The sequence below is a fragment of the Diaphorina citri genome, unplaced genomic scaffold (genome assembly GCF_000475195.1).
Source record: "Diaphorina citri unplaced genomic scaffold, Diaci psyllid genome assembly version 1.1 scaffold392, whole genome shotgun sequence".
NCBI classification, from domain to species: domain Eukaryota; kingdom Metazoa; phylum Arthropoda; class Insecta; order Hemiptera; family Psyllidae; genus Diaphorina; species Diaphorina citri.
In genome coordinates, this window is record NW_007377827.1 from 104515 (window position 1) to 129990 (window position 25476).

The 25476-nt window shown below is 39.3% G+C and overlaps 2 protein-coding genes and 2 long non-coding RNA genes across 7 annotated transcripts in view; 2 read left to right on the forward strand and 2 right to left on the reverse strand.

Annotated features, from left to right (window-relative positions):
- Nucleotides 1–986: 986 nt before the first annotated feature.
- Nucleotides 987–8125, reverse strand: LOC108252289. The gene is made up of 3 exons (XR_001809487.2): nt 7986–8125; nt 7149–7269; nt 987–1199 (listed from the first exon to the last, which is right to left on the reverse strand). It is a non-coding gene; the product is annotated as an uncharacterized LOC108252289 (long non-coding RNA).
- LOC103508378 (protein SPT2 homolog) lies at nt 2550–19029 on the forward strand. 4 transcript variants are annotated; one of them, XM_026822998.1, is made up of 11 exons: nt 9300–9438; nt 10268–10417; nt 10977–11127; nt 11711–11871; nt 12146–12425; nt 12767–13009; nt 13394–13648; nt 15520–16380; nt 17058–17178; nt 17869–17957; nt 18450–19029. In XM_026822998.1, exons 1-11 carry the CDS (start codon nt 9385–9387, stop codon nt 18530–18532), a joined length of 2448 nt encoding a protein of 815 aa, XP_026678799.1. In that variant the 5' UTR covers nt 9300–9384; the 3' UTR covers nt 18533–19029. The 4 variants fall into 4 exon arrangements, with proteins under 4 accessions (XP_026678798.1, XP_026678799.1, XP_026678797.1 ...); XM_026822997.1 differs by lacking the exons at nt 9300–9438; nt 12146–12425; nt 12767–13009; nt 13394–13648 and adding exons at nt 2550–2737; nt 13878–14157; nt 14652–14894 and having other exon boundaries at nt 15265–16380; XM_026822996.1 differs by lacking the exons at nt 12146–12425; nt 12767–13009; nt 13394–13648 and adding exons at nt 13878–14157; nt 14652–14894 and having other exon boundaries at nt 15265–16380.
- Nucleotides 19030–20483: 1454 nt separating this feature from the next.
- The window catches only part of LOC103508379 (CUE domain-containing protein 1-like), a 9815-nt gene continuing 4822 nt past the window's right edge, over nt 20484–25476 (reverse strand). Inside the window, exons 7-11 of the mRNA XM_026822989.1 lie at nt 25192–25196; nt 24712–24835; nt 24201–24390; nt 21833–21913; nt 20484–21007 (exon numbers count right to left, since the gene is read on the reverse strand). Coding sequence (XP_026678790.1) covers nt 20850–21007; nt 21833–21913; nt 24201–24390; nt 24712–24835; nt 25192–25196 — 558 coding nt within the window. The 3' untranslated portion in view covers nt 20484–20849. The remainder of the gene's footprint in view (nt 21008–21832; nt 21914–24200; nt 24391–24711; nt 24836–25191; nt 25197–25476) is intronic.
- LOC113467062 lies at nt 23026–23885 on the forward strand. The gene is made up of 2 exons (XR_003391267.1): nt 23026–23308; nt 23512–23885. It is a non-coding gene; the product is annotated as an uncharacterized LOC113467062 (long non-coding RNA).

The window sequence follows — 25476 nt, forward strand, 5'->3', positions numbered from 1 at the left end:
TAATAAGTCTGTGTCGTAGCATGTCCACTAATGTAATGTGGGTTATGTGGGTCCTGTAATAAAATGATCGCGAATACTCTCCATTTTAAGTTCAAGTTAACACAACAGAAAGTTTAAACCGTAAAAAGATTACAACCATACCTAACTGTAAACAAATAGGCTACCTATTTGCTAGGCTAGGAAGTCATCTCTCAAAATCCCAGGGAGAAATAAGGAAAGTAAAAAGGATAGGAGAAAACTAACCATTCCGAGAACAAATCTTATCCGTTTAGGATACAATCTGCCCCGGGCGAGAAAGGAAATAAACTCACAACCTAGTGCTTACTCGTACAAGGCAGACAGGCTACCTTCCAAACAAACTAGCAATATTTTACTTTTCCTAGTAAATGTGCTTTAACACTATGAACACTGAACAGTACCTAGATATAATGTATAGGTGGACTATAGGTGTAACATAAAGCAACAATATAACCATTATCATGCCCAGATCCACAACTCCACATCAAGGCACATACAGGATTTTTCAGTGCTGCACCAACTCTGAGCACAGTACAAAGATGATTCTATCATGCCCAGATCCACAACTCCACATCAAGGCACATACAGGATTTTTCAGTGCTGCAGCAACTCTGAGCACAGTACTAAGATAATTGACTTCAATAGTCTTTTTCTTATACAAACAGAATCAACACCGTTTTCAGTTTGTAGAAACTACTGCTACATTAGATGCGTGTAGTCTGTGTCATAACATGCCCATCCCGTAGTTAGTAGTTACATAGTATGTTCCTCATCAGATAGGCAAAAGAGGTACACAATACTTCCCATTTAGGTCAGTCAAACAATTAAGTCAACTGTATGAACAAATATCTTTTGTCCTCTTATACCTTGACCTCATTAAAATCAAGATCAAATAAATCGGAACTATTGTTAGACATGAAGAACCCATTAAAAATAATAATAAATAAAAAACAAAAAAAATACAAATTTGTTGACAGTGGGCACTGAACCTGGGACCTTCTGCACGGCAAGCAAGCCTGTTTTACCTATTTCACTTATTAGTCTTATCATACAAGTGGAGTTTTGATCCCATTGAGTATGGGAGTTGTGGATCCAAGCTTTTAGAAACAGCCAAACCCCCTTTTATGTTTTCATAGTGCCTCACCTGCCTTCTTCCTTTTGACCATGTAATGTTGACAAATCTGTAACGAGGAAGTTCACAATACAAAATATCTTTCATGGGATTAAACACTTTGAATATTAATAGGGATTTACCTTTTTTCCAACGGCTTTTGAAATCTATCATTCTATACATGGTAAAAATTTTACCATTCTGATTTGTTTTTTCCTAATGGCTCTTGTAACAAGGATTCCTGATTCTACCTAGTCTACAATGAAACCAAAATCGTTAATAGGGATTTACCTTTCTTCCAACGTCTTTTGATATCTATCATTCTATACATGGTGAAAATTTTACCATTCTGATTTGTTTTTTCCTAATGGCTCTTGTAACAAGGATTCCTGATTCTACCTAGTCTACAATGAAACCAAAATCAATCGCCTACAGGACATTTTGTGTCGTTCGGACAAAAATCGGGTGAGACTAATGACAAGTGGGAATGAGGTCTTCCCACTCGTGAGTTTCATCGGATTCTTTGATTCCTGCGGATGCGGCAGTGAGCAGACACATGATCATCTCCTGGTATGCGGCCAAATGGAGACGACATGCACTCACGCAGATCTCCTTGCAACCAAAATCTCTCCCTAAACTCTGAGCAAAAACACTTTGTTGCATAGGTTTTCTCATGAACTTGCTTTCTGCACACACTAATACATCCTCATAAAAACTACAATTCCATGCCTTGCCTAACATATATTATCCATTTAGGCCCAAGGGCTAATCCAACAGTTTTATTTTGTGGTTGGGTGAAAGAGCTCATAATCGGATTCTTTTCCAAATGTCCTCTGTGGGTAGATAGGTTTCCACTACGCACGACACGATTTTTTTTTCTCTTTTTTTTCGAACGACAAGTGCGGGAACGCGGTCTGATTAAGTGACTTGCCAGTTACTAGTACCGGCGTCGAGAGCATCCAGTTCTTGAAAGATCACCGAAGCTAAGCAACGTTGTACGTGGTTCGTGTCTTGACTGCTAATCGTCCGGAAGATTACGTACTTTTTCGGGGGCTGTACTCACCTTTGTAACAACTGGGCAAAATGGCCTAACACCTACCATGATACCTTAGGTATGTTCCTCTCTGTCAAATGATTTTTCACAGAGGACAGATTAGTCCAAGGCAAACGTGACATTTAAAATTTTCCGATAGGTACCAAAAATTAGTTCTACTTCATATCCGCATGGCAAAGTTTTAGCGCTAGGGTAGCTGTAGTTTCAAATTTCCTCACTTGGATAAATTTTAGCGCTAGTCTCAGTAGGCTGTGGTAAGGCCATTTCACACGATCCGAGCTAAATCAGCTGATTTCTGTTTACGTATCCATGTCCCCTTATCACATGATTTTTGTAAACACGAATTTACCAGAAGCTCTCCGACCGTGATAGCAGAAAGTATCGAACTTTGATGGAAGGTCTTTAGGAAATAATTGGAATTAATAGGACAAATATCTATTGTTTTAGTCCAATTTTATTTTTCCCAGCCAATGAACTACCCCTGAGAGCTCCCCGTTGAAATGGATTTCGGTACACTTTTGTACGAAGCTCAGAAAAATGAACGAAACGTTGAGGTAAGTTTTCAAAGAGTTCTCAGATAGTCTTCGTCGTCGTCAGCGAGAGGAAAGTTACCGGTAAAGTCGTCGACCGGGTCAAACGCTTCCGGAAAGTCGACGTCCCGCGACAGTTCGGGATATCGCGACCATTCCGACCGGGAGCGTACGGATAAACGGCGCGATGGCGCGGACAAGTACGGGGAAAACCGGGACCGATCGCGGGATCAACGGGATTCCCGGGAGCGTACGGAAAAATCCCGCGCCGATGTCGAACGGGAACTTTTACTCGAGCAGTTCAAACGACAGCAAGAAGAAATGCGACGGCTTTCCCGGGAGCGTACGGAAAAATACCGCGATTCGAGGGAGCGTACGGAAAAATCCCGCGCCGATGTCGAACGGGAACTTTTACTCGAGCAGTTCAAACGACAGCAAGAAGAAATGCGACGGCTGGAAGAGAAACTCCGCTCTGTGATGGAAAAGAAAGACGAACCGCCTCGGAAAAGGTCACCATCGCCTAGTAGAAACAAAAGTGATTCCAGTAGAAATGACAGAAGTGATAGGAACGACCGGACACCTAGTAAATCCAACGATAGAGACAAGTATACGAGTGATAAACAAAGGCACAACGTGGACCGATCGGGGAGTAAGATGAATGGAGATCGGCACAGTAGTAGTATTAGGAATAATGGAGACAGCAGAGATAGCGGGAAATCAGATCGACCGAATAGACCAGACAGTAAAGATCGCACGCCTAGCAAGCCAGTTGCCAATGGCGAGCGTAAACCAAATGGACTAACTGCTAAACCGAATGGGCTACCTAATGGTGCCGACAGGGCGAAACTGAAACCATCTGGTCCTGCCACGTTCAACGGTAGAATTAAGGCGGAAATGAACAAACCCAAACAATTCCCGCCTGCGGATGTGAAGCCAAGACAGTTCCCGCCCGCAGATTGTAAACCGAGGCAGTTCCCACCACCGGATGTACGGCAGAGACCGAAGAAACCACTTAAAAGTAAGCTTTTTTTCTTATGTAACTGTATAACGTTTTTTTCTTCTTAAGAGGCTTACAATAGAACAAAATACATAAAAACCTGGTCAACTTGTTTATACTGCGGGTGTAAGTGTGGCAGGGTTAGAGAGAAGAAATTGATAGGTATGTCCCCCCTGTATTATGAATAAGCATTTCCCCTTGTATGATTGTAAATTGTGTAAAATGTTTCATGTTAAATGCATGGCTAAGAGGCAGAGCGGACCAAGTCCAAAAAAGTTTTGAGATAAATGGAGTCAAATTTTAGGACTAGTCAAAGTTTAAAAAGAGATAGCCATTTTGTTTTTGCTTTCATTTCAATACAACACTAATAAAGTGAAGTTAGCAACTAGTTAAAAAGAAAAAGAAAGGGGGGAAAAAAACCTTTTCGTGCTTTTTTCAACAATTTACAATAGGTACTCCAAAAGTCGATTTTTTTGGACTTGGTCCGCTCTGCCTCTTACCCATTCAATTATCCCAATAAAAATTTAAATTGAATCTATATTCTTGATTGATTTCAGGGCGGATAGAGTCAGATTCGGAATATGATTCAGAACTAGATGATTTCATAGTGGATGATAATGACGCTGAAGTAGACATATCTAAGGAGATATCGTCCATCTTTGGCTACGATAGAAACAAGTAAGTTGTGGTTTAAATAATTCAAATTCTAGAGGGAGAACAATCAATAAAATTTATTCATGGACTGACCAAAGTTTGGTTGGCCAAAACGACACAGCATTTGAGTCTGGCTGGGGGACTTTAAAGAGGGAAGATACCAGCCTGATATTTCCCTTGCTGAAGAAATATAAGGAGATATCGTCCATCTTTGGCTACGATAGAAACAAGTAAGTTGTGGTTTAAATAATTCAAATTCTAGAGGGAGAACAATAAATAAAATTTATTCATGGACTGACCAAAGTTTGTTTGGCCAAAACGACACAGCATTTGAGTCTGGCTGGGGGACTTTAAAGAGGGAAGATACCAGCCTGATATTTCCCTTGCTGAAGAAATAGCAAAGGTTGAGTACGAAGGGCATCCACTCGTAAAAATTTGTAGCCCAAACTAAATGTCGGCCCAAAGGAATCACCCAGATTCTTCACCTTCAAAGACACAGAGGAATTAGGGCTGATTGAGAGGCTGACGAAAAACGCCGACCCCGTCTGTACACGGGAAAAGGCGAGGAAAAAGAAGATAGAGGGGTGTTCCCCTTTTGATGAATTTTGACAATTTAGACTAAATTAATGGGCTCAAAGGAATCACCCAGATTCTTCACCTTCAAAGACACAAAGGAATTAGGGCTGATTGAGAGGCTGACGAAAAACGCCGATCCCGTCTGTACACGGGAAAAGGCGAGGAAAAAGAAGATAGAGGGGTGTTCCCCTTTTGATGAATTTTGACAATTTAGACTAAATTAATTGATTAACCTATTTTTGTTACTTTGCCTGTTCAGATAAATATGTAATTAATTAACCCATTCTGGTCTCTTCCTCTGTACAGATATGCAAACTATGATGACAACGATGATGCAGCCATGGAGTCGAGCTTCCATCGTTTGGAGAAAGAAGAGTACGAGAGCACCAAAGCGGGTGAGTAAGCACACAGCTCCCTCAATTCTGTGTCTACAGGACATTTTGTGTCGTTCGGACAAAAATCGGGTGAGACTATAGTGACAAGTGGGAATGAGGTCTTCCCACTCGTGAGTTTCATCGGATTCTTTTCCAAATGTCCTCTGTAGGTAGATATATAGGTAGGTTTCCATTACGCACGACACGATTTTTTTTTTTTTCGAACGACAAGTGCGGGAACGCGGTCTAATTGACTTGCTAGTTACTGGTACCGGCGTTGAGCGCATCCCAGTTCTCGAAAGATCACCGAAGCTAAGCAACGTTGTACGTGGTTCGTGTCTTGACTGGTAATCGTGCGGAAGATTACGTGCTTTTTCGGGGTGTACTAAAAAAAAAAGTACATCTTGGTTTACAACTGAGCAAAATGGCCTAACACTTACCATGATACCTTAGTCCAAGGCAAACGTGACATTTAAAATTTTCCGATAGGTACCAAAAATTAGTTCTACTTCATATCCGCTTGGCAAAGTTTTAGCGCTAGGGTAGCTGTAGTTTCAAATTTCCTCACTTGGATAAATTTTAGCGCTAGTCACAGTAGGCTGTGGTAAGGCCATTTCACACGATCCGAGCTAAATCAGCTGATTTCTGTTTACGTATCCAAGTCCCCTTATCACATGATTTTTGTAAACACGAATTTACCAGAAGCTCTACGACCGTGATAGCAGAAAGTTTCCAATTTCCAACTTTGATGGAAGGTCTTTAGGAAATAATTGGCATTAATAGGACAAATATCTATTGTTTTAGTCCAATTTTATTTTTCCCAGCCAATGAACTACCCCTGAGAGCTCCCCGGTGAAATGGATTTCGGTACACTTTTGTACGAAGCTCAGAAAAATGAACGAAACGTTGAGGTAAGTTTTCAAAGAGTTCTCAGATAGTCTCAAACTGAAATATGTTACAGAGTAAAATGTGACCCCATTACTTGGTACAGGGAATATCTTCTGGATATTAAAGATCACAGTGTTGGGATTTTGCCTTGGGCAAAGTTTAGATGGGACTGAAGTTTATGGGATGGTTACAAACCTGTATATTTTGTTGGTCACACTCATGTACCTTTTCTTGAACAGATTCTTCACAGTTGTGGCTACTTTGGAAGTTTCCATAAAGGCCATTACAGCAGTCACACTATTTTTAAAACAAGCTTTTTATTGACAAGGTGTAGAACCTTGCTGAAGGGTCTATGGAATGGGGGTTAATAGGTAATGAACAATTAAATTTAAATAAAGAAGCCAATTAGACAATGGTTTCCACAATGTTATGAATGTGACTCAAGAGATTCATCAGTTATTGAAAATGTCAAGACAATACTGCCGTGCTAAGCAAAAACGCTGTATGTCAAAAAACCCTACTTTTGGGAAATCGAGTTTAAAGATTTTGATCTCTATGGCAAACATACGTTTTTGACATACAGCAAAACGTTTTAGTGGTTTTTAAGGGGTTTAGGATAAAGAAAAAAAATATAGGATCAAAATTTAGGATTTGGCACCATTTGGCACCAAAAACCAAAATTTGATTTTTTTGACATACAGCATTTTTGCTTAGCACGGCAGAACAGTTAGCTGACCCCTGGTCTACATCAGTTTATTATTGTTGTTTTTTTGTTTTGTTTTGTTTGTTTTGTTTTTTTGTGTTTTTTTTTGAGAAGCTTTGTCATTGCTCCTGAATATATTCCTTATTATTAATTTTGATTACTTTTATTTTTTAGTCAAGACCCAATTTACTGTTGGAAAGGCCCTTAGCACTTCCCTATGCAAGACCAATACTCAATACTAACCATAACAACACAGTTCTTAGTAGCAAGGGAAGTGAACAACTTTGTTTACATCTTCCTCGTAAACAAAACTTGCTCTGGAAACGGGGTCACTGCGGGAACAATGCTTGTGCAACTATTCTCACTGAAATCAATCAAATGTCACAGGGCAAAGGGTGATAAAATATGTCGTTGAAAAATATGCTTGGAAAAGTCCTACACCTAACCAAAATCTAGGTCTGCAGTTACCTTTGATTTCAAACCTTTTATAAGCCTTGGGTACCTACTTGAATGTACAAAAGAACCACTCAAGCTAAGTCAGACAGATCTCAAGGATCTAACCATTGAGGTATTTACTAAAGTTTCTCAAATTGCATGTGGAATATTGATGTTGCTACCTATCTTTATCCCAAATTAGCCTTGGTTACAAAAATTTCTCTCCAAATTTTTTCCTCTCTAATAATAAAAACACCCCAACTTGAAGGTAATGCATTCTAACCACTCTGAGACCCAACATCCAACCATGGTTAAAATCTTCTGATGACAGTAAATGTGTTAGTGAATGACGTTATGAAGAAATTGAATATGATGAGAATAGAGGATACAGAATGTTGGACCCAAGGAATTTTGGAAAAATAAATAAAGGGAATGAAGGATAGGTAGGTATAGGTGTAGGTATAGGGAAGGATAGGTACCTATTTGAGAGGAACTTGTCAGTTAAAATCAGCAAGGGAAAGGAATTTTGTTTAAGAAAATGAGTGAGGACAAAATAAAATTGATAAAGAATACAAAGAGCAGAAAAGGAATATTAAGAAGGATTATGAATGTGTTGAGTGAAATAAATTAATAAATCTACCACACCTTTATAAGTTAATATCACAGGCTGGAGTATGGGACATGAGTGACTTAAATACGTAAGTCATCTCTGTTCTGTCTTCTTTGACGCTCTGGGACAGTGTCATAGTAGAGCTGGAAAAGAAAACAGACGATTCATAATACCCAATTATTTGTGCCAAATATTTGCAAAAGTTGGAAAGTGACTGCCTTTGATTTCAAACCTTTTATAAGCCTTGGGTACCTACTTGAATGTACAAAAGAACCACTCAAGCTAAGTCAGACAGATCTCAAGGATGGTTGATGGTCCTCGAACCTTCTGATTGTCAGACAAGCCCGTTACTACTTGTCTTGGTTAACCGTGTTCCATGAGGGTTATTTTGCCCTGTATGAGATAGGTCAAAACATCTCCAGTGAATACTAGGCTCAAGAGGAAAAGCAGAGAAAAGAAGGAATACAAAAATCGAGCTGGAAACGAATTTCCAAAGAAAATCATCTCTAGGTGACAATCACAATCAAACCTACAATCCCGAGATCGAGACAAGTATTTTTTTGTTATTTGATCACCAAGGAGAGGTAGTTTTAAATTGTCATAGAGATTTGTCATTTTATCAGGATCTGTTTTTGAGCGCAAAGTTCTTCATGGCTAAGAGCCAAACGTCAAGCCCATTCCCCCACTTGACGTTTGGAAAAAAAAAAAAAAAATCGTGTCGTAGGTATGCTCTGGGACAGTGTCATAGTAGAGCTGGAAAAGAAAACAGACAATTCATAATACCCAATTATTTGTGCCAAATATTTGCAAAAGTTGGAAAGTGACTTGAAGAAAAATTTGAATTTGATGTGAATTGACTTTGCAGCTGAGTCTACAAACCCATGTTAAAAGTGTTAAACTCTGAGCAATCCCAATGAAAAATACAAGTGGCATAAGGCCTCATAACTTTAGCAGAATATTTGTCCCAGGGCTAGAGGAAAAATACCTCTTCTCCCTCAAGCTGCTAAACCAATAAAATACTCAAGTCACCTTACAATGATCTGCAAATAAACAATGTAACCTTCCTCGAAAATTACCCTACATCCCTACACCTAGCAAGGTCCTACACTCAATCCTAATTCAAGAGCCATTAGAAAAAATATCACAATAGGTACTCAAAGTGCTTAACCTCCCAGAAAAATATTTAAATTCAACTTCAAATTTTTGAAGTGGGACACTGTGAAAACAGAATAAGAAGTTTGGATGAAGCTTTAAGAAAGCTGAAGTTGTTCACAATCAAAATGAAATATTTGGATACCAACCTATTTCAGTGAAAAAAAAAAAAAAAAAAAAAAAAAAAAAGGGGGGGGGGAATCAATAGGACAAATATCTATTGTTTTAGTCCAATTTTATTTTTCCCAGCCAATGAACTAGCCCTGAGAGCTCCCCGTTGATATGGATTTCGGTACACTTTTGTACGAAGCTCAGAAAAATGAACGAAACGTTGAGGTAAGTTTTCAAAGAGTACTCAGATAGTCTCGAACTGAAATATGTTACAGAGTAAAATGTGACCCCATTACTTGGTATAGGGAATATCTTCTGGATATTAAAGATCACAGTGTTGGGATTTTGCCTTGGGCAAAGTTTAGATGGGATTGAAGTTTATGGGATGGTTACAAACCTGTATATTTTGTTGGTCAAACTCATGTACCCTTTCTTCAACAGATTCTTCTTCACAGTTGTGGCTAATTTGGAAGTTTCCGTAAAGGCCATTACAGCACCATTTTTTAAACAAGCTTTTTTATTGACAAGGTGTAGAACCTTGCTGAAGGGTCTATGAAATGGGGGTTCATAGGTAATGAATTAAAGAAATAAATAAAGAAGCCAATTACACAATGGTTTCCACAATGTTATGAATATGACTCGAGATTCATCAGTTATTGAAAAGGTCAAGACAATACTGCCGTGCTAAGCAAAAAGCTGTATGTCAAAAAACCCCACTTTTGGGAAATTGAGTTTAAAGATTTTGATCTATATGGCAAACATATGTTTTTGACATACAGCAAAACGTTTTAGTGGTTTTTAAGGGGTTTAGGATAAAGAAAAAAAATATAGAATCATAGGAACCATTTGGCACCAAAAACCCAAATTTGATTTTTTTTTTGGCATACAGCATTTTTGCTTAGCACGGCAGAATAGTTAGCTGACCCCTGGTCTAGATCAGTTTATCATTATTATTATTATTATTATTAGTATTATTATTATTTTTTTTGAGAAGCTTTGTCATTGCTCCTGAATATATTCCTTATTATTAATTTTGATTACTTTTATTTTTTAGTCAAGACCCAATTTCTACAAGACCAAATTTTCACCACCCAAGAAGATTTCAAAGGACAGATCTAAGCTCTCGGTCAATGTGCAGAAATTCTTGGAGAAACAGGAGGAAGAGGAAAGGAGAAAGAAAGAAGATGAAAAGAAGAAACTAAATGTAAGTGGCCATATCTTTGGTTTAAAAAATAAATAAATAATATATCAATTGTCCATTGACTCACCACTAATCCACAAGTTGAAGAAATGAATCCATGATGTCAAGGCAGTGTATGGCTTCAGTTGGGGTCAACTATGTATGGACACTTGTTGAACCTGTTTAGAAATCACATGGTATGTGGTAACTTATACCTATACCCTACCCATATTAATAAATAACACTCATTGTTGACAAATTAAAAATGTCATTTAACTTTGAAGATTTTTAAATACTCTATTGAACATACCCTTTTGTCTCATTCAGGAGCTGCTAACACTGAGGAATCAGGACAAGAAGTCAGTGAATTATGATGTCAAGGCAGTGTATGGTTTCAGTTGGGGTCAACTATGTGTGGACACTTGTTGAACTTGTTTAGAAATCACATGGTATGTGGCAACTTATACCTATACCCAACCCATATTAATAAATAACACTCATTGTTGACAAATTAAAAATGTCATTTACTTAACTTTCAAGATTTTTAAATACTCTATTGAACATACCCTTTTGTCTCATTCAGGAGCTGCTAACACTGAGGAATCAGGACAAGAAGTCAGTGAATCGGATTAACAAAATGCTGAAGCTAACCAAGTCAGCAAATAAGTCTGTACTGGATGACGAAGATGATATGCGTATGTCTAGCAACTCTACTGCAACAACTTCCACCAAAGGTAAATATGCAGAACTAGACTGTGTCTGAAAGAAACTTCATGATTTTGAACATTTTGCAAAATTTTGATCATGATTGTGTTACGTTTTTCTTCCGTATTATTAGGTGTAGGTACCCATCAACTTTTGTGGGGTGCTAATCAAAATGCAGATTTTTTGATGGAACAATATTTACTTACATCAGTAAATATGTAGAACTAGACTGTGTCTGAAAGAAACTTCATGATTTTGAACATTTTTCAAAAATTTGATCATGATTGTGTTACGTTTTTCTTCTGTATTATTAGGTGTAGGTACCCATCAACTTTTGTGGGGTGCTAATCAAAATGCAGATTTTTTGATGGAACAATATTTACTTACATCTAATGATCTAAATAAATCACTACTATGTACTATGTATTGCTTTCTTTTACGTGGTGGAGTTCTCCTGAAGGTGTCAACCCCAAATGAAATTGGAAAAATGACAAAGTGAAAGAAGAAGAAGTTCTCCGGAAGGAGCTCTTTCACCCCACCAATTTTCTTACACTGTGAGCCTTGGGGATATTTTACCAGGGCTGGTCTTGAATATTCTTTTCTTGTTTACAGCAGCACCTCTTCAGCCTGATGAAGATGACTACGGTTACACCTCACAAGCTGCATCTTCCGAATATGATAAACTAATGAGCAAATACTCAGCCATGCCTGAACCAACACCTAGATTTCTCAAACCTATGAAAACCTCAGTGAAGAATATTTCCGATATCAAAGTAAGTGCTGATTAGGTACTGCTGATATAAATTTGTAAAAAAAAAAAAGAACGTTTCCCAAATTTAACCAAAATTGGACAAACCAGTCGGGAATCAATAGGAACCAACATTTACTTTGAGGTCATCATGAGAAAATATCCCTTGTGTATTTTAAACATTTCTGCTAAAATGTCTCAAAATGGTGAAACAAATGTACAGAATAAGTAAAGGAAAGTTTAAAACTTACAACTCATATCATTTGTTCAAATAAAAAATCCCTCTTTTCTTCCCTTAGGATCGTGTAAAGGCAGCACTCCGGAAGGAGGAAGAAGAGAAGCTTCTGCCTCACAAGCGAAAACGCCGCCATAAGGACAGTGAGGGAGACGAAGATCGCCATAGGAGTGACGAAGAGGAAGATAGGGACCGGGATAGGAGAGACAAGGACAGAGAGAGGGAGAAAGAGAAGGAGAAGGCAAAGAGAAAACCTATGCCGCCTCCAATGGATTTTAATGAGTTGTTGAAATTGGCTGAGAAGAAACAGCATGAGCCAATCCTTGTGGAGAAGAAGGAAGTGGGTGAGTGAAACAGAAAGAAACAGGTGACGTCACTTCACTGCTTTCGCGTGCTTTTAGTAGAATTGAATAGTTTTTTTTTACAACACATAGGTACAATTTTATTTGTGTACTTAGGTACAATAGAGCAGTTGCGCTTACTTGGGTGAGGTGAGGTGAGGTAAGTCAAAGAGCAGGAAAAATGAACTAGGGATTTTTTTCTTTTTCTTCTAAAGCTTCTGGATCACGCGATAAATCATATTAAAAAATACAGGAAAATCAGGAATCGACCTTTTAACCATAATTTTTACCCTAATACAACTGCTCCCTTGATGTTTTTCTTTTTTTCAAACTCTTTGTTTCAGAGAAAGAGAAGCGCAACAAAGAGCCCGAGCGTCTCATGTCGAAGAAAGAGAGGAGAGAATACGAGGCCCATGTGGAGAGAAAGAGAAGACTAATGGAGCAGGAGAAGGAATTCCAGAGACAGCAGAGAGAGAAGGACAGAGGCGGAGGTGGAGGGGGGTTCAAAATCCCGAAGAAAAACAAGGAGGGAGGAGACAGGAGTGACGAGGATGGAGATAGGAGGCGATTGGAGAAGTCTCAAAGCAGTAAGTGAAAGTATTCAGGATAGGTGGATGAGTGTTATAGAAACAGTCAAATCTACAGTGAAATCACATGGAATAAGAAAAGAAAATACTAAAATTTATGTTTTTTTTTTTCAATCATATCTTCGTTCACAATCACATCAATCATTCACACAAACAAATCACACACACAACACGGTCACACGACTTACCAGATTTTTCCAATCTTAGAAGTCTCAACAATTCGAGTCTTAGAAGTCTTAACAACTCGAATTGAGCTAATAGAGAATTAGAGATAGAGCTATTATCCCTTATTATCTTGACTGACAAAATCTTATTTCCGACCATACCTAGTGTATATTGTTAATCTAATTCCTTGTTAATACCTATTCTGTCCATTTTTTCCAGGCAAATCTCTTTCAAACGGAACCTCCTCAAAGCCTCTCTCGTCCGAGGAGCTCATCGACAAACTCAAGAAGCCCTCCTCTGTGTGGAGCGCTCCCTGTAATCTCACGCCGCCCAAACTCAAACCCAAAGGCTCCGAGCGAGCGCAGAACTCACCCTTGGGGAAGTCCGCTCGCCCCACCGACAGTCCACAGCGAAGCAGCGGGCATAGCGAGACGAAAGGACGACCTAGCGGGTCTAGCAGTCAATCGAGTAGTGGTGACCGAAATTCGTCGTCGTAATAGGAACCAACAATTATTTTGAGGCCATCATAGGTCTAACTAATTTGGCCCAAATTTAATGAGAAAACATCCCTTGTGTATTTTAAACATTTCTGCTAAAATGTCTCAAAATGGTAAAACAAATGTACAGAATAAGTAAAGGAAAGTTTAAAACTTACAACTCATATCATTTGTTCAAATAAAAAATCCCTATTTTCTTCCCTTAGGATCGTGTAAAGGCAGCACTCCGGAAGGAAGAAGAAGAGAAGCTTCTGCCCCACAAGCGAAAACGCCGTCATAAGGACAGTGAGGGGGACGAAGATCGCCATAGGAGTGACGAAGAGGAAGATAGGGACCGGGATAGGAGAGACAAGGACAGAGAGAGGGAGAAAGAGAAGGAGAAGGCGAAGAGAAAACCTATGCCACCTCCGATGGATTTTAATGAGTTGTTGAAATTGGCTGAGAAGAAACAGCATGAGCCAATCCTTGTGGAGAAGAAGGAAGTGGGTGAGTGAAACAGAAAGAAACAGGTGACGTCACTTCACTGTTTTCGCGTGCTTTTGGTAGAATTGAATAGTTTTTTTTTACAACACAGGGTAGTTACAATTTTAGTTGCGTACAATAGAGCAGTTGCGCTTACTTGGGTGAGGTGAGGTAAGTCAAAGAGCAGGAAAAATGAGGAACTAGGGATTTTTTTTCTTTTTCTTCTAAATCTTCTGGATCACGAGATAAATCACATTAAAAAATACAGGAAAATCTTAAACTCTGACGTCACGACATACGCTCCCGTACGCGATGACGTCACAAATCTTTGAGCTCTTTCATTAGAACGGCAGATAAAAATTGAATTTTCGACCTTTAAAGTTACTTTTTCGGAGTTCTGACTTCGAAATTGGATTTTTCACATCTTTTTACGTAGGAATCGACCTTTCAACCATAATTTTTACCCTAATACAACTGCTCCCTTGATGTTTTTCTTTTTTTCAAACTCTTTGTTTCAGAGAAAGAGAAGCGCAACAAAGAGCCCGAGCGTCTCATGTCGAAGAAGGAGAGGAGAGAATACGAGGCCCATGTGGAGAGAAAGAGAAGACTAATGGAGCAGGAGAAGGAATTCCAGAGACAACAGAGAGAGAAGGACAGAGGCGGAGGTGGAGGGGGGTTTAAAATCCCGAAGAAAAACAAGGAGGGAGGAGACAGGAGCGACGAGGATGGAGATAGGAGGCGACCGGAGAAGTCTCAAAGCAGTAAGTGAAAGTATTCAGGACAGGTGGATGAGTATTATAGAAACAGTCAAGTCTACAGTGAAATCACATGGAATAAGAAAAGAAGATACTAAAATTTAAAGTTTTTTCTTCAATCAATCAATCACAATCATTCACTCAAACAAATCACACACACAACACGGTCACACGACTTACCAGATTTTTCCAATCTTAGAAGTCTCAACAATTCGAGTCTTAGAAGTCTTAACAACTCGAATTGAGCTAATAGAGAATTAGAGATAGAGCTATTATCCCTTATTATCTTGACTGACAAAATCTTATTTCCGACCATACCTAGTGTATATTGTTAATCTAATTCCTTGTTAATACCTATTCTGTCCATTTTTTCCAGGCAAATCTCTTTCAAACGGAACCTCCTCAAAGCCTCTCTCGTCCGAGGAGCTCATCGACAAACTCAAGAAGCCCTCCTCTGTGTGGAGCGCTCCCTGTAATCTCACGCCGCCCAAACTCAAACCCAAAGGCTCCGAGCGAGCGCAGAACTCACCCTTGGGGAAGTCCGCTCGCCCCACCGACAGTCCACAGCGAAGCAGCGGGCATAGCGAGACGAAAGGACGACCTAGCGGGTCTAGCAGTCAATCGAGTAGTGGTGACCGAAATTCGTCGTCGTCAGCGAGAGGAAAGTTACCGGTAAAGTCGTCGACCGGGTCAAACGCTTCCGGAAAGTCGACGTCCCGCGACAGTTCGGGATATCGCGACCATTCCGACCGGGAGCGTACGGATAAACGGCGCGATGGCGCGGACAAGTACGGGGAAAACCGGGACCGATCGCGGGATCAACGGGATTCCCGGGAGCGTACGGAAAAATCCCGCGCCGATGTCGAACGGGAACTTTTACTCGAGCAGTTCAAACGACAGCAAGAAGAAATGCGACGGCTGGAAGAGAAACTCCGCTCTGTGATGGAAAAGAAGGACGAACCGCCTCGGAAAAGGTCACTATCGCCTAGTAGAAACAAAAGTGATTCCAGTAGAAATGACAGAAGTGATAGGAACGACCGGACACCTAGTAAATCCAACGATAGAGACAAGTATACGAGTGATAAACAAAGGCACAACGTGGACCGGTCGGGCAGTAAGATGAATGGAGATCGGCATAGCAGTAGTAGTAGTAGTATTAGGAATAATGGAGACAGCAGAGATAGCGGGAAATCAGATCGACCGAATAGACCGGACAGTAAAGATCGCACCCCTAGCAAGCCAGTCGCCAATGGCGAGCGCAAACCAAATGGACTAACTGCTAAACCAAATGGGCTACCTAATGGTGCCGACAGGGCGAAATTGAAACCATCTGGTCCTGCCACGCTCAACGGTAGAATTAAGGCGGAAATGAACAAACCCAAACAATTCCCGCCTGTGGATGTGAAGCCAAGACAGTTCCCGCCTGCAGATTGTAAACCTAGGCAGTTCCCACCACCGGATGTACGGCAGAGACCGAAGAAACCACTTAAGAGTAAGTTTTTTTTTTCTTACGCCAGTGTATACCTTACTTGAAAAGGCTCCGGGCGGGAATCAAACCCGCGGCCTAGCGCTCTCAAGGAAGGCGCTACACTCCAAGCTAACTAGGCTTTCTAATCTAGCACATTGACTGCATCAATCCCCGATAAATCACTGAAATCAAGTAACGTTACTCGTGATTGGTATCCAGATGAGGAACTACTGACTATCTGGAGAATCGCCTTTTGCTGCCTTTTCCCGGCACCACTCAGGCTGGGTGAGGCTAATTTGAGTAGGCGGTTAGCTTGTCTCCGAATGGAGGGAAAAAAGTAAAAAGAGATTGCCGATTTCATCTTCAAGTGAGAGTTTGACAATGCTAACTGCTTTTTAGTCCGTCCTTCCTTTATTATTACAATAGTAAAAAAAAAAAAAAAGGTATAAGGGACGGACTATTGTATTCGCTTCGGTGTCTGTCTGTCGGTCTGTCCCCATAGAAGGACTTATTCAAACCTGGTCGACCTATATATCAAATTAAAGGTCTTTTTACCAGGATCACGAAAGTGGTGGTGCAAATTTTGTTATTTTAAGTTATTAATAATATGCCCAGACAGCCAGACACCATAACTGTTATTTTCGATCCCTGGTCATTGTGCTTGTATTGTAATTTCAATGATATTATTATTTTGATTTCAGGGCGGATAGAGTCAGATTCGGAATATGATTCAGAACTAGATGATTTCATAGTGGATGATAATGACGCTGAAGTAGACATATCCAAGGAAATATCGTCCATCTTTGGCTACGATAGAAACAAGTAAGTTATGATTTAACTACTATCAATTACTAATTTTATTATAAGTAATTGAGTCTGACTGGGGGACTTTAAACGGGGAGGATACGAGACTGAAATTTCCCTTGCTGAAGAAACAGCAAAGGTCGAGTGCGTAGGGCATCCATCCATTCGTAAAATTTTGTAGCCGAAATCAAATGTCAGCCCAAAGTAATCATCCAGCTAGGACTGATTGAGACGCTGAAGAGAAACGCCGACCCCGTCTGTATACGGAAAAAGGCGAAGAAAAAGAAGACTGTGATTAAAATGGGATTCTAAATTAGAAGGAATTTTTAATTGTGTTAAAGCATATTCAAATGCTTGTCACAAATATCGTTCCCCGATTATTACACCTAGATAAATTTTATGACTTGACTTGGACTCGAACCACCAACCGCCAGATCCAAAGTCCAACGCGTTAACAACTGCACCACTGAGGTTGGTGTTCTAAATTAGAAAAAAAGCATAGGCCTTTTGTTGAATAAATGAACAATGTACCTACGTCTTCCCTTGTTATAAACCTAACCTACTTAACCCATTTCGATGAATTTTGACAATATACATACATTAAGTTTATTAATTAACCCATTTTGGTCTCTTCCTCTGTTTTGATGAATGTTGACAATTTAGATTAAATTAATTAATTAACCCATTCTGGTCTCTTCCTCTGTACAGATATGCAAACTATGATGACAATGATGATGCTGCAATGGAGTCGAGCTTCCATCGTTTGGAGAAAGAAGAGTACGAGAGCACCAAAGCGGGTGAGTAAGCACACAGCTCCCTCAATTCTCTATTTTATTTCCCTTTCTAAACCAGAGGTCTTGGGTTCGATTTCCGTCGGAGTGGAAGTTCAATCAAAATCAAATCGTGAATTTATTTGTGTCAAAGTAGAGCTTTTTCAAAACTTTTGTTTGTGGATATCACAGCATTACTAAGTGCTTCCTTTCCATCTTTCAAGAATCTTTTTACACTGGTAATGCCTCCACTGGTCGCTTCTCAAATTAAAGTGGAAGGAAGTTTTTTCAGTTCTTTACTTACAATACGAGATGCTCTCAGCCTCGTGAGGTCAAATTGAGTACTTTATATCGGTAGCGACCAGTGGCGACATTACCACAGTAAACGGAAAAAAGTGAAGAGGCTTTTAGCTTCACCAAGAATAAATCATGATCGTAAGGTATTTTTGATTTGTGTTATTTAACTCACTTTCTCCCTTCTCAGCTAATCTGATTTTTGATCTGTGTCACTGTTCCCAGGTATCCTGGAGGATCTAGAGGACATAGCGAAGGAGAAGAGACTGAAGGCGCTAGCAGCCAAAAGGAAAGCCATTTCACATTAAATGCAGAACTCCTATTGATTCCCTGTAACTGGAGATGTAATTTATCCAATGGGTCAAGACGACCCTCGACTGTCACCTGTCCAGAAATACTCCACGCAAACCGTTGCTTAGTTTCAGTGACCGCTTGTGTATCCAATGTTGCAGAGCCTCCATTGTCTTTTCCCTTTTATAATACGTATTTTACTTGTTTTTTCCCTGATTTCATTGAAGTAGGTAATATTTGATAAAGAAGATTAGGTAATATTATGTAATGTGTATTTTCAAAAAAGTGATTTTTTGGGGATGTATTTTTTAACCTATAAAAAATATTCCCACTTACCATTATAATTAGTTTATTTTTTAGTTTTTTTTACTGATTTTGTTCGGGAATGGTTTTTCCCTTTTAATTTCAATATCAGCCAATATAAATATTATGTATTATTTTGTTATGGTAATCATAATACCCATTACTTTCAGTTAAAATTACAATTTACCTATTTTCCCCATTTTTTGTTAAATTGGTCTCTTCAGTACTTTATTTGAACTTTGATAACTTTTTTACTTTCCTTATCCTATAGGAAGGAAAGTAATGTAATCGGGTCAAATTTTCGATGGTCAATTTTTAGTGCCAAAACACGTTTTACGGGCACCGCACAACTTTGAACGGTCATTTAGGGCACCGCGGCCCAAAAAGTTTGAGAACCCCTGCCCTACCCAATGAGTGACTTAAAAAAATAGAGGGAACAATACCAAGTACCTAATACAACAAATGTCTTATTGTTCCGAAATCGAAAGGAGAAGAAAGACAGGAAAGTTAAAAGAAAGCCGTTCCCAAATCGAACCCGCGACCTAGCGCTTATAAGGCAGACGTGCTACCCTCCCAGCTAAACAGATTAGCTAAATTCAGCTAAAATGAAAGAAAGTGCGTTGCAGATTCAATGTATAGAATCTATAGAATGTTCTACTTTTTCCAGCACAAACGAAAACTCCACTATCTGATGTACCTATCCACTCAAAAAGGTGCTGGCACCTTTAGGAAAAAAAACTTCTGTCAGTGTCACAGCACTGAGCTTTCTCGCTGATTATCAACTTTACCAATCGATAGACTACACTCTTTAGTGAACAATTTTTTCAATTTTGATGCAAAATGTTCAACTCAAAACAGAAGATTATTTGTTGATGGGTCTCATTGGGCTTTCGGGGTACTCAGGAATCTAGAGACTTCTTTTTGTTTCATTACAAATTTTCATCAGTAAATGGTTTTTTCAAATTAAATTGATCCCAAGGGAAAAGAAAACCTAGACCCTTGACGGTGCTTCTAATTTACAATGCTTCCACTACTTTGGTACTCGGAAACAATATTGAGCTCTGTTTTTCCACTGCTCATTTTCAAGTGGTATACCGTAGACCAGGCATGTCAAACTCAAAATGTATAGAGGGCCATTTTTGATATTTGTTGAACATTTGCGGGCCGCAGGTATTCACCCCCCCCCTAGTAAAAAAAAATCATGGGATTCATATGTTTTTTAAAAAGAAGTTTTATTGGGTTACCATAATTTTATTTTGAACATAGGTACAAGTAGTAGGTACCTACATAAAAATTTACAATAGATCAGTTGCGCAAATCTCGTACGCCTAAACTAGATCCAGCGTGCTAGTGATTTTAATCCAAATTTTTAGTAAGTAGGTAAAGTAGGTATTATTTTATTAGATACGTTTACCAAGAGGTTGGTATCCAGTTGGGTGACCATCTAGGCAATCGCGTGCTGCTAGCTCCTGGCCCCACTCAGGCTGTGAGATATGAACGTGAGGAGGGGGTAGCCGAATGGAGGGTGAAACCCCCGTCACTAAAAACTTTAGACGTAGGTAATGCGTAGGTACACTGCTGAAAAAGTTTCAAGAAAAAAAGTTTTTTTTTTCCAATTTTTTACAAGGGATTCTATTGTAATTAAATTACTTTTAACTCTTTTTCTTTACACAATTCAACATTTTACAACTAAATTTTACACTTACATATCTTAACAACTAAATTGATTTGAAAAATTTTGGGGGTGATTTCCGCAAGGGTTTCTTCACGAAAGGGAACGTAACTTTTCTTCGGTCAGAAGCTTGTTCAAGAGTTTGATTCTAATTATCGGGTTAGGTTAAACGCAAAAAGGAGCTTTACTTTTCATTGCCGTGGCTTCTGATTAATTACCTCACCCTCTTCACAAATGGTCAGTGACCAGTGTTATTATAGGGTAAGGTTTAAACACTTTAAGCGCCATAAAAAGCTTTATTTTTCATTGTCGTGGCTTCTGAACAATTACCTCACCCTGTTTTGTCCCCCCCCATGTTACTAGTCGGTGCTGTTTCCATCCTGGGTAAGCAGGACATTGTCCTTAGAGGTGCCCCCTCCCCCTCCCCCCAATATTGATTTGGGAGAGGCCGCCACTGACTTTTTCTTCTTCTTCCCCGTGAACACGCGGGCCATTTGTGAGAACTTCTTCTTCGACACTGAGACACACAAATTAATAGATATTAGGGTGCGCGCAGAACGAGGCATTTAAGATAAAGCCGTAAGATGAAAAAAAAAAAAAAAAAAAAAAAAAAAAAAAAAAAAAAAAAAAAAAAAAAAAAAAAAAAAAAACAAAAAACAAAAACAAAAACAAAAAAAAAAACAAACAAACAAACAAACGTACACATTCGTCACATTCTTATGAGACTGCGCAGAACGAAGCATTCCGAAGATTCGAGATAAATTTCAGAAACAATCTTCCAGGAAAAAATTTTATTTCAAGAACAAAATATTCTGTTTTCCAGGCAGATTCATTGAGAAGACTTGATGCTCATTGGTTGACTCAAGGTCACCTAAACCGAAGGCGCAGGGACAATGGTCAGCTTGGAAATCTTTCTGGATTATCCAACCTCGTTCTGCGTGCGCTTCTTTCTGGATTTTCACCTGAATTGTATCCGGTTGTTCCGCCTGAATATGCTTCATCTTTGTGCTTCACCTTGAATGCCTCGGTCTGCGGGCACCTTTACTAGTGGTTGACCCGTCCTTTGTACGGGATCAGGGCGGCGTAAACGCATGACCGTCATTTTGAATCGGGATAGAAAATGACAATTTTAAGTAGCCTATGTTAGTACTGTTCTAAACTCAGTACTGTTTTTACTTATAACAACCATAAAAAAAAAAAAAAAAAAAAAAAAAAATCTTCAAAACCGGAGCCGTTTTTTTCGGGAAAACAGAAGGGACGGGGCCAAAAAAAAAAAAAAAATCTTCAAAATCGGTCGAGCCTTTTTTTTTGTGAAAACAGTAGGTACGTGGCCAAAACTTACCTTTTCCCATGTGTTTGAGTTTCTCTTTGAAGTCTGTATCGTCATCCCCTGAACTTTTACCTGGGTGTCCGAACCCAACGTCTGAAATAAAAAATTAGAAAGAATTTTTAATCTAAATAAAATTCAACTAAAATAATAATAATAAAAGGTGAGCAGCACGGCGTGGCGCGAAGCGCAGATAGATGACACGTTGAATCTCCATGGATCACTGAAATTAAGCAATGTTGAGTGTGGTTGATATCCGGACAGGTTAGCTTATCACTGAAGGGAGGGCAAAACCCACGTCACTGGAAAACTCAACAGTTAGAGAGTGACGTTAAATCAAATAAAGTAAGTACCAAATGCCTCCTGTATTTAATAACAGCCTAAAAAGGCTTTCTTCTTCTTCCTCGCCTTTTCCCATGTTGAGATGGGGTCGGCGTTTTTCGTCAGCCTCTCAATCAGCCCTAGGGTGATTGCTTTTGGCTATAATAATTTTACGAGTAAACTCAACCTTTGCAATTTTATTAGTAAGGGAAATTTCAGGCTGATATCCTCCCTGTATTTTAACAATATCTCGGGAACGGTATGAGCTAGAGACTTGAAATTTGTCTTATCGTCCCAGAAGCGAAGAGAGAAGGAAGAAGGAAGGATAGGAGAAAGCCTGCCGTTTTGAGAACGAACCTTGTCTGTTTAGGATAAATTTCGCCCCGAGCGGGAATCAAACCCTCGGCCTAGCGCTTTCAAGGCAGACTTGCTATCAACCAAACTAACTAGGCTGGCATCCTGACATCAAATATCAATGTATTCTTTTGGCTCAAAAATTCACATTTCTTCTTTTTTTGTGTGTGTGTGAATTTCGTTCCGAAATCGAAGGGAACCAATATTCTTTTCTTTTGGTTTGATTTCAGTCCGTGTTGCGCGCTAATCACGGCTGTGTGGATGAATCTGTTAATCAACTCCTGGTTATCAGTCAGGCCAACCAATACATCAGTGCAGTCAATGAACATCGCAGGGGTTCCTAACCTATGTCCTGTAGCTTTGGGGGAGCGGTAAGTGCCCCAAAGTGGTCCCCCCTGAGGAATACAAAAGGAAGGATCCTCTTGTATTTGAATTTACTTGATAGGAATTTTTATTTGTGTTAAGCACATTTAAATGCACAAATATCGTTCCCCTATTGTTACACCTAGATAAATTTTATGACTTGACTTGGACTCGAACCACCAACCTCCAGATCCAGAGGGGCACAAGCTCTGCTTATACGGATGGGTATACCATTTATAAGAAAAATGTATGTTCTGACTGCACTACTGAACTTTGGAAACTGCTTTGACAATTGAATACAGATTATCACTCCTGAACGACAGGTAAAATAACAAATTTGTCAAAGATAGCTACCCTCCCTTCATTTTACTTAGGTATCTTAATATTTCTAGAATCGTGTTGATTTTGGTTTAATTTGCGCGTGTTTTTTCGCTAGATTATGAAATGAGCTAAGTACGTAATAATTTATTTTTCTTTTTTGAGGTATTTTTTTAGTCTTTTTACGAGTTGTTCCCATTACAATTACAATATTACTCTGTCTTTTTAAATTCAAAGGTAGCTTTCCTCTTTTTTGAAGCATTTTTTATTGTCTTCAATTTTCTTCGTTCATAAATACCTAAAATTAATTGTATTCCTCGTTTCTTTTTTGTTCGCAGATAAAATTTACAACTGCCAAATTCCCAACGTGAAAACCTACAGGGTACCCGATACCTTCATTAAACTATCACATTCGCGAGCTTAAACTAATCAAAAACCCCAAAGAGTCTTCCAACCTGAGGCCCGAAGAATCCTGATTTCTGGATTGTATCCTGCTCGGAGACGGTTCTAATCGTGATTATATCCTTCTCGTACAATCTAGAGTGTATAATTATCTCAAGTTCTATTTTTCTATTTTCCCTTCACGAAGTATTTTTCCTCATCTTTCAAAGTCTTTTCCCTCGTCTCTCACTGTTGTTCTATTTTCCCTGAAGCATCATTTTTTCCGATTTTCAAAGTCTTTTCCCTCATCTCTCAAGCCTGTTTTCCCCAGTCTAGTCTTGTTTTACCAATCGAAGTAATTCGAAGTCCTCCTTTTCAGTATTTTTCCCATCTCCAAAAGTTTTTTCCCCTCATCTATCAAGCCATTTCCCCCCTCTTAAGTCGTGTTTCACCATTGTAAGTCCTCCTTTTCTTTAGCGAATTCGCAAGTATCTCGAACTCCTCCTTTTCTTTAGCGCCCCCCAGTCGAGTCTTGTTTTACCGATCGAAGTAATTCGAAGTCCTCCTTTTCAGTATTTTTCCCATCTGCAAAAGTTTTTTCCCCTCATCTATCAAGCCATTTTCCCCCTCTTAAGTCGTGTTTCACCATTGTAAGTCCTCCTTTTCTTTAGCGAATTCGCAAGTATCTCGAACTCCTCCTTTTCTTTAGCGAATTCGCTCTCAAAGGTTTTTTCCCCCTCCACCTCCAAAATGTCCCAGTTCATGAACATGCATGTCAAGGCACCTCCACACAAGGAGCCGGAGGTGAAACATTTGGACGTGAACGAGGCGCTGGTCTACTTCAAGAAAATGTTCCCCGGTCTGGACGGAGATGTGATTGAGGTGAGATTTTTTCTTTTCTTCTCTTTGGGATTAAAATCACGGGACATTTATTATTATTTAATGTCTTTTTTTATTATGTAAATTGTAAACAGAAAAAATAGTTCATTCAACTTGGTCATCAACTACTTGTAAGAGTTGTAAGTTAACCAGGTTTTCTTGGTTGAAATTTTCGTGTAAAAAATTCATTTTTTTTTTTTTTTTTAGGTTTGATGGAGGGAACTGTGACTGCTAAGGTCTTATCGTCCCAGAAGCGAAGAGAGAAGCCTTTCACTCACCATGGTATCACAGGTCATGTAGTTGACAGTCAGAAAGTCAGGAGGCAGAGGACCCAGCAGAGGTGGCTTCCAGTTGAGCCGAACTCTGAGTGGTATGTCCTCATCATCTAGATCAGATGAATACCTAAAACAAAGTCAAAGATTAGTAGAATTTGTGGCGCTCACAACAACACTCAACACAAAATATAATCTTACATAGAGAACGCAGGTTCTCGTTTCTCCACAATTTCCATCACTTCCAAATTCTCGGCCAGCACCTGAGAGCTATGTCTAACTGATGAGTTCAAATAAGAACGAAACGCGTCTTAGGCTGCTCTCAGGTGTTGGCTAAAAATTGAACAGAATAGAATATACCCTGTTTATACTGCCAGAATGAGACTGAAAAGTCCCTTTACTCCCGCAGTCTAAACAAGGTCTTATGTATTTAGTGCAAAATAGGTATAAATTTTATATATTTTTTTTTGTAGCGGTTGTAGCGGCTTCAGCTGTAGCCAAATAGTGATGGCAGACTAAAGAAAGGATGTCTTTATTTTTCTGCAATACACCGGGGTGATGGTCTCTACTCTCTAGCCATGTTTAATTGGTTCGTCCTGAACCTCAGTCAACCATTGGGAGAACTTGTGCTTGTTCTTTAAAAGTAGAGAACCCTCAGAATAGTAGGTAGGTGTAGGTAGGTGTGTGTGTGTGTGTGTGTGTGTGTTTGTGTGTTTTTTTGAAGAGGTTTGATGATAGAGGGAACTGTAACAACGGAGGTCTTATTGTCCC